Raw genomic sequence first — 9,382 nt, forward strand, 5'->3', positions numbered from 1 at the left:
CACACACACACACACACACACACACAAAGGACAAAGTGTCAGAGGTGTGACACAGAAGAGCAGCCTCAGCCCTCCACCCATCCTTCCTTTTTAGAAAAAAGTTTACAATTCTGCACAACAAGTCCATAACAACCAGCACATACACAACATGAATTATAGACTCACTATGCACCCATGATCATAATGTGCACAATCATGCATACATAATGCAGACACATACACATTAGCATCTAATGAAAAGGCAACCTACCATCCAAATCCACCAAATGACACGCTTCTCCTCCTCCTCAGCATTTTTTCAGACTGAACTTCTCAGCAGTCTCTCTTGCTCTGAGGCTCTCTCCTCTGGGAAGTGTATGCTCTGCTGACAGTCGCTTTCTCAATACTGTGTATACTTGCACTTTGTGTCTCTCTCTCTTACTCTGACCCTATCTCTCTACCAACCTTTCTCCCTCCCTTTCTCTTTCTCTCTTCTCTGTTTACCCTCTGTGTTTTTCCTCTTTTGTCTTGTTCTCTTGTTCCTCACCACTTTGCCTCCCCAGAGCTGTCGCTTCCACTTTGCCACTTGACCAGCCAACTACTTTCCTGAAACACTGCTTGCTCTTCGGCTTTCACAGGCTGCTAAACAGACACAGTATAACACATGCAGGTACACTGAGATATATACAAACATTTTATCAGGGGGAGGAGAAAGGTGAGAGGGAGGGACCACAATCTACCAACTGACCCTCTGTTTCACAAACACACTCACACTCTGTGAGCTGTTCAGCAGATGCAGTAGCATTTTGACTCATACTCACACAGTACACTTACTGATAATTCTAAACTGCAAAAACATCCTGAATGGGCGAAGATAAAGCAAAGTATACTGGAATTGTGATACATCCACAAAACATGACATACCTGCAGACTGATACAGTACAAAATAACAATGAGATTTTGTTTCCAGATAGTGGTTCAAATCTTGATATTTCATTTTGGATTGTGAAGCTTGAAGGCACAGAGTCATTAAAATCTATTACTGTAAAACTTTATTGCTGGACACTGTGTTGAATGGAAGTTCTGCCAGAGGATTTAGTTACCTTGAGTGCAATATTAGGGGTTGAACAGCTGTGCAGTCAGACCGCGTTACATACATAGAAACCTCCCATGTTGTGACCAAAGGAAGCGTCCTTCCTGACACCCTTGACACCCTTCCTCATTGCTACAGGTTTGACAGCTCTCACTCTCAGAGTTAACGTTCCCACAGCTACTGTTAGAACTTTAGAGGTTTTAAAAACAGTCTTTTTTTAGAAACCTTGTGAGATACATTGCTTTTCAAAGCTTAAAATATTGGATTGTCTGTTATGCTATTCATATATTGAGACTTAGTTTCATTAATATCTAATGTAACATATAATTTATTCCAATGATTTGGCAGAATGTGCTGGTAGCCCCTATATTGACCCGCTGCCACATAACTACTGCCCTCTGTGTATTGTGTGTATGTTTTCACCTACTACTGCAATACCAATCATGTATAGTGCAAAAAACAGATTACACATTTTAGCATCATTATATTAGCTTCATGCTAACTCTGGTACAATACATAAAATGGCAACATTTCTGTGTAATAATGTACAAGGCCAACATAATAAATAATATTAAATAAATACTACTGGAGAAATACTACCCAGCCCCAGTTTCTGAAATTTGAATTCTCCTCACTTTATGTAGAAGGAAATATATTGGAGGGTTTGTGAACCCCTCAGCTTCACTAAGGTCACAACTTCTGCCGTCACAGCTTACTGTAAATCACAGATGGGAATGAGCAACATCTAACAATGTCAGCTCAAAGCTGATTAAACTGAAGTTAACTCTTATGTCTTTTCTTCTTTGAAGAGAACATTGATTTGATTTGGAATACATTTTTAAAACATAGCTCAAGAAAACAAACAGGCACTTTTAAAGCATGTTGAGAATGATTATGGTCAAAAGCCTTTGCAATTAAAATTGTCAATGTTCTCTGACTCACTCTTTCTTTGTAGCTGATGAGTGGAAGACTGGATGCGCTCTCAGTCCATATCTCTATCATGGTGAGATTTCACTGATTAAAAGCAATAAAATGCTCCACTGGCATAATGTGGTGGTGGTGGTGGTGGTGTGTGTGTGTGTGTGTGTGTGTGTGTGTGTGTGTGTGTGTGTGTGTGTGTGTGTGTGCGTTTGTGTGTGTGTGTGTGTCTGTGTGTGTGAGTGTGGGTGTGTGTGTATGTGCATGTGTATGTGTGTGTGTGTGTGTTTGTGTGGGAGAGAAAGGTGAGAAAGACAGAGAGTCAGTCTGGCATCGTAAAATATGGGTTCAACAGCATTTAAGAAACTGCACAGTACAGCACCATGTATCCCAGTGACAGTTCTGAATGGAGACCTCACCCTCCCTCTAGTGGTTTGGAGTTGTGCAGTGGACAACAATTTTTATAAAAGTACTGTAGAACAGGGGTCTTCAACATTTATTTGTGCAAGGACCCCTTAACTTAAAGAAACGCCAAGCAGGGACTCCACCACCACATATGTTGTTTAAAAATGTAGTTCCATTTTAACATGATCCAAAAGGATGGATGAATATTTATAAAGTTTATTTTCTAAGCGTGTTTTAATGTCAAACATAGATGTGGAAGGTAAATTGAATCCTTAAACTTACTTGTATGTGTGGCTGGCTATCATAATTGCATACCTTATCATATGTATCATCAATGTTGTGTAAAGGTTTTTTGTACTCATAGGCCGATTCATCTTTGCTGACAATTTGTTGGATTCATGTTAATACATATTTTCAAGCATATTTAAATTTTTGAAAAAAAACAGTAATTCGGCAGCCCCCCTGCAGTAACTGTGAGGACCCCTAGGGGTCTGGGACCCCCTGTTGAAGATCTCTGTTGATGAGAGGAAGAAGGAAGGAAATAATCATGTTTGTTGTATAAGAAATGTTGTAGAACTACAACATCTTGTTATTTAATGCCCAGTTTTAACACTCTTCTTGGTTTTTGCTCAGTTAGCAAGCAGTTACATACACTACCGTGTGAAAACATCACATGTTCGTTGTGGGCATTGATGAATGCCCATTTAATAACATCAAGCCATAAAAATATAAAATCCTTCAACAGGCCAGGTAATGTGCTGAATTAAATTGCATATTAAATGCCGCTGTTTAACACAGTGTTTTTAGAAGAGCAACGGTATCCAGCAAAGAAATACCTCATTGCGATTTTCTTGTCATTGTTCCTTTATTTTTTATTGTGACTGTTATTGCCACTAGTCACTACGCCCCCCACTGGCCCATCAGACATCGCCTACCATGAGCCTGGGAATGTCCGAGGTTTCTTTCTAAAAGGAAGTTTTTCCTCGCCACTGTCAAAGTAAAGGCTTGCTCTGGGGAGAATTACTGGAATTGTTAGATCATTGTACATTATAGAGTGTGGTCTAGACCTACTCTATCTATAAAGTGTCTTGAGACATCTAAACTAATGTTTTTAGCAAAAAAACTCTAAAACTGACTTCATGCTACATGCCTAGCATCAAATAGAAGGCAGACACAGTAAGCCACTAACTGGTGAACACACTGGAGCATTTAGCAGCTAAAGAGCCTAATATTTTTAGGAAGAATTGGCAGGGAGAATTAGGCTTTACTTGTCCAGAAATATGATTTCAAATGAATGCTATGTGGCACCTGGTTACGTAAATCTGTTTGCTAACATGTTTTCCATATAAACTTAAAAAAGTGATGGTTTGTCAATGTTGTGTTTAAAGTTGATTGGGACCAAAATACCCCATTAGGTAATTTTGGTTTAAGGAAAGAAAAGAAAACAAATTTCCAGATTTTCTTATTTTCTTTTGTGTTTTTCTTCAATAAGTTTCCATGGTAGGAGAAAAAAAGCATTATAGAATGCTGAGTAAATGCATCATGGCTATCATGTGACTCAGCCATGTTCTTTATTTTGCAATATTGAACATTATTAAACTCTAAATCAACCAAACAGAAAATCCTGAGACACTCCAAGATTAAATAATAACACTTATGACTGCTTTCTTAATTATCATTCATAAATATCTCAACCTTGTTTGTGCGAAATCATTTTCCTTCTATCAATCATGACCCTGAAAGGTCAATAACAACATAATTTAGTTAATGTTTCAAGCACACACTCATAGACTGTATATTTTTCACAGAACAAAGATGAACATAAAACAATGTTGCATTTGATAAAGTAAAGACAGCAGTTCTTTGTTTCTTGTTTTAATGATTTGCCATCAGATCTAAAACAGAGCATTATTTTCTGTTTGTTTCATGGTACATCACCTCACAACGCATGTACACAATGATTTTATTTGTTGAACTTGCTGCTACTGCAATGCCCATGTGTAATGCCTTTCTGTTGTTTCTTCTGATACTACCATTCTTTTGAGCAATAATACTGTGGCACGTTCCGTTTTTCAGTCAACTTTTAAGAACATTATCAATTTAGAATATTTGTTGCGTTTAGAGTCTGTAAAGAGTCCTCATGTCTTCTCATTTACAGAGTAAATCACACAAAATTAAAAACTTTCATTCACACATAACAACATTTTCTGTTACCAGTGAAATGTTAGTAACTGGGTTGTGTGACATCACCCTACAGCAACCAGTTGGATGATGACATCCTGCTCTATCTCACTTACATAAACAAATGTGTTTGTGTGTGTGTGTGTGTGTGTGTGTGTGTGTGTGTGTGTGTGTGTGTGTGTGTGTGCGCGCGCGTGTGCTTGTGTGTGCATGTAGGTGGTAGAAAAAGGTGAAAAAAACAGAAAAAGACAAATTGTTCAAAAGAAAAATTAAACTGTAGCTAAATTTATAGTCTCTGCTAGGCACGCTGACATGCTATTTGTATTCACAGTTCTCCAATAACAGGCCTTGTTTCTGCTGCAGCACTTTAAACCTGCAATCATGTATTTTTGTGGTTGCTGCAGCGGTAGCTGCAGGGTAGCAGAGACAAGTTGTGAAGATAACATTGACGTATTGTCAGCTTTTTAGTTGGTACTGCAAACTTGTCAGCAAACAGATGCTTATAATATTTGTATATTCGGCAGTTATGAAGCAACGTTATAATTAATTTATTGAATGATATATGTGTATGTACTGTAAATGTACTGTAACTCCACATTCACTCTGGACTCTATCAACCCCTGAGGGAAATATCTGGCTGTTTATCTGCTAAATGCTCCACTACGTTCCCTAGCTAGCCTCTAACTGTGTCTATATGCTGTTTGGTGCTAAAACAAATTGGGGTTTTGGCATTAACTTGATCTCTGGAAATCTTGCCAAAGCTATCTGGTAGTGGGATACTACTACCGTAAGTGAGAAAATATGTCTTCTGACTCTTTAAAAATAAATCTTCTGCAAAAGAACATTGTGATTTACTGTTTTGCAGTTTATTCATTTTTTTATGCAAAAAGCACACACAACAGTGCTATGTGTACTCTGGACGATGTGTATGCATGATTTAGTGTGTTTGTGTGAAATGAATGCACGTCTTACTTATAGGTTATATATTTATTTCTCACAGACAATTTGTTAAACTTCCCTAATTCACTTTTTAATGTGTTCTAGCTCAACTTTTTCTCTCTCCCATCAATCCAGTTTTATTTAGTTTCAGTCCCTCATCTCATTCTTAATATCTTTCTCCCTGCCATCCACTGGCAGTAAGAATCCATGAGAGATGTGATGTTTCCATCTTTATTACTTTTGTTCCTTCAATGCTGCCTCTACCCTCTTCCATCTCTCTGAGATGTCATTAAATGGATTCCCAGGGGAGTGATATACGTCCAGATGGACGTGAGAGACCTTTCTCTCTGCCTTCATCTATCTCTCCCTCCCTTGATCTATCCCTCCCTTCTGTGTCTCCAGTAGCTGACTTAGTCATGAGGTTTTCCAGGAGGGCTGCCGATTCAGAGACCGAGCTAATGCTCAGTTTTAATGGAACCTTTCTCATCCACAGCCATCTTTTATGACACACGGATACTTACATTCACAGAGCTCAGAGGCACCAAACCTACATAATGTGAGCAACAGCTGATTCCCGAATGCATCTTGGTGTTACTTTTAATGCCTACATGCATACTGACTTATGATACTGACTGGTAAAGCACGGCTGTTTCCTGAAGGGAAATAGTTTACGCTCTTGACTTCAAGTCATAAAGATATAACGTTTGAATTCAGCTTGTAAATGAATTGACCACGATCATACCAGATGCATTTCATTCCAATTAAATTAAGATTGTTCCCATTCTCATCGCGTGTCAGCGGAGATTACAACATATTAATTTATCAAGTTATGATGCGGACTGATTTAACCTCTAATTAAATCAAAATGAATGTTAAAAAATGGATTGTTATATGATGATCATGAGATAATTCAATTGTGTATACAGGAAAACATACCTGAACTATACATGATGCAGCAGAATAGCCTTGTGTCATTGTAAATATTATGTTGTTAGAGATGATTTATTACAGCATTTATTTTATTTTGTCACTGATGGAGGTGGAGCTGATTTTATGTACTGTATGTCCTGTTGGGCAGATTAATCTGTACCAATACATTTGATACACTTTTATAAAATGATAATGTGTTTTGCATGTGAACTCTAAATCTGTACAGCAACAATAAACTACACGATGTAGTAGACTAAAAAGTATAACATTTGCCTCGAAAATTTTGTTGAAATATTTGAGTAAAAGACATGTACCTAAAAAAATTATACCTCAGTACTTGAGTTAATGTACTTACAGGAGTTTCTCTCTACATGTGCTGATATTGAAGAAGTGTTTGTGATTACATTTGGGGTGGTCTGTACTTACATGGCTAGCACATATTTGACTTATAACAGAGCTTAGCACTTTACCATTATAAGATCAACAGATAGTAAAGCACTTATTACCTAAACTTATACTTTTATTAAATTTCAAGGACATCCCCTAGCTTTGACCAAGAAAAACACTGTTCTTCCTTGGGTACAGGAATGTGCACAAAATAGGTAAATATACATTTGCTATTTTATTGCATTCCTCTATCTTGTTCCTAGCCCTCATTATTTTCTATCCTTATATCTTCCCGTTTGTCATCTTTCATAATCGTCAATCTTTCAGTCATCACTAAACCCTCTTTTTGTTGTTGCATTCTATTTTTATTTTCCTATTTCTCCCCCTATAGTTCTTCTCTCTGCAGTTGGATTTAAGTGAAAGTGACAGCAATCCCACCCATACACCCACTCTTCCAGATCACACACACACACACACACACACACACACACACACAAATGAATGTACACATCTTACACACAATCTAAAGACGACCACAGACTTGGTTCGTGTGCACATTCATGCACACACATTAACAACCTGTGATATTTGCAGACACACACGCACACGCACACACACACGCACACACACACACACACACACACACACAGTACACCTCCTCCACAATGCCTTTAGTCCTACGTCTACCCCATTGCTCACTCTTCCAGACGAAATTGATCAGAGAAAAACATCAATTTAATTCACATACTTCCCCTTCACTGCAGCTCAGGCAGGCTATAAAGAGCAGTGCACCAACTCAAGATAGTGCGAACACAACGAGAAACACCTACAGGGGCACAGAAAAACAGCCCACACAAAAACAATTTAATCAGGTGCGCCCTGAGAACATGGCAATTTCCTCACACTGTTTCATTTGCCATTTAATGGGAACACAGAAATACAAACACAAGCTGCAGTAGTTTAAAGCAAATCCCCTCTGCAGCTGCTGTGTACTCATGTATCAAAGTTAGCATTGATCTCATCACCAAAGCAGGGGAGGGAATAAAAGGCAGATTTATGGAGGAGGAGACTGATAAGGTTTGGAATCAATTAGAGCCAAAGAATAAAGAAAAGCAATGGCAGAGGTGTGGAGCAACAAAGGTTTGAAAAGGTATGCTTAACAATCTACGGGAGGGGAGGAGGTACAATTATGAAACGAGACGTTAATGACCACAGGAGCATGGGTGACAGAGGAAGGCATGGAGGTGTAAAGAGAAAAGGAGGAGGGAGGGAAGATGGGAAGTGAGAAGTGTTGGCAGATTGAGTGTGGATTGAATAAAGATTGTTAATGACTAGCAAAGAGGAAAGGAGAAGAGGAGAGGTGAGAGGAGAGCGTGTGTGTAGTCTTCTTTGAGTGTTTTTTTACTTTTATCAGCTCTCAAGTGGACTACTTAAGTCATAATAGGGACCAAAAAGAGATGATGCAGAGAATGTGGGCACAAAGAACACATTTACTCAACTACTGTAGAGTAAAAAGAATTAAGGAAATGGCATATTCAAATTGAAAGGTAATAATAATTGTAATTATTATTATTATTTACATTACTATTATTATTATTAAGGAGAAGACATTCCTGTCTCTGGTTTTTTCCTGCTGGCTTTACAGAAGCGTTGACACTGGTAGCACACAGTATGTGCAAGTACATATTTGTGCACACACATTTTAAGTAACTGGGATGAATTCTGAATTCACGCCATCTGAGAGATACCGATAAGCCCCCATCTATTTGGAGCTAGAATCAGCAGCAGTGGATAGTACACAGAGCTTCTGACATGACCACACCACCCCGTTGACACAGCAGAACTGTGATTTGCCAAGCCTCTTAGTCTAGGACTGCTGTGTCAAGAGACTCTTTCTGCCTTTTTGGTTGATATTTGGGCTATTTATTCATATCTTACACTGCACTTTAGCTGTATTTTAGGGTTAGGCTTATTTTTATGTTCTTTTTTTTTTTGTTTTACCTTTTTAAAATTCTAATTGTTGACATTTGAACTCCACCGCAACATCATTTACTGCTCCTTCAAGACTGCTTTGTGTATAATACATTTTCTTAATGCCTTTTATTTCTGAAAGCACTTTGAAGTGCCTTCAGCACTGAATGGGGGTTTACAAATCAACTTGCCTTGCCTTTATATGCGCATGATTTAGAAGCTCCAAAGCCTGAATAAATATAACCAAGTCATACTCGGAAGGTTCCAGCTGCAGCTGGCAGTAACTCTCCACTAAGCACACAAAATGTTGACTCAAATCAACGTCTTACACAAAAATGGTGGTGGAATACCAAAGACAGAAATGTATTTTCTGGTGTGTTTTACGCATGTCACTGATAGTGCTCAGGGTAAAGGAATTTGTTTCAGAGAAGTATTTTCTTAAATTGAGCTGTAACTTTTGTGCAGAGGTGGGTAGTAACGAGTTACTTTTCCTCCGTTACATTTACTTGAGTAAGTTTTTGAAAAACTTATACTTCTAGGAGCAGTTTTTAAATCACTATACTTTTTACTTTTACTTGA

At 38.2% G+C, this 9,382-nt stretch overlaps 1 protein-coding gene and 1 long non-coding RNA gene across 5 annotated transcripts in view; one reads left to right on the forward strand and one right to left on the reverse strand.

Annotated features, from left to right (window-relative positions):
• LOC116687104 (uncharacterized) overlaps positions 1-4,992 on the forward strand; it is a 9,295-nt gene extending 4,303 nt beyond the window's left edge. The window contains exon 3 of the long non-coding RNA XR_004331467.1: positions 4,981-4,992. This is a non-coding gene — a long non-coding RNA (uncharacterized LOC116687104). The remainder of the gene's footprint in view (positions 1-4,980) is intronic.
• rap1gap2a (RAP1 GTPase activating protein 2a) overlaps positions 1-9,382 on the reverse strand; it is a 93,814-nt gene that overhangs the window by 81,738 nt on the left and 2,694 nt on the right. For 2 of the 4 annotated variants that reach the window (XM_032512202.1, XM_032512199.1), the window contains exon 1: positions 251-643. The exons of the other annotated variants lie outside the window; for them this stretch is intronic. In XM_032512202.1, coding sequence (XP_032368093.1) covers positions 251-294 — 44 coding nt within the window. In that variant the 5' untranslated portion in view covers positions 295-643. Of the gene's footprint in view, positions 1-250; positions 644-9,382 lie in introns of those variants that run through there. 4 annotated transcript variants of the gene reach the window in all.

This window comes from Etheostoma spectabile, chromosome 3 (assembly GCF_008692095.1).
Source record: "Etheostoma spectabile isolate EspeVRDwgs_2016 chromosome 3, UIUC_Espe_1.0, whole genome shotgun sequence".
NCBI lineage: Eukaryota > Metazoa > Chordata > Actinopteri > Perciformes > Percidae > Etheostoma > Etheostoma spectabile.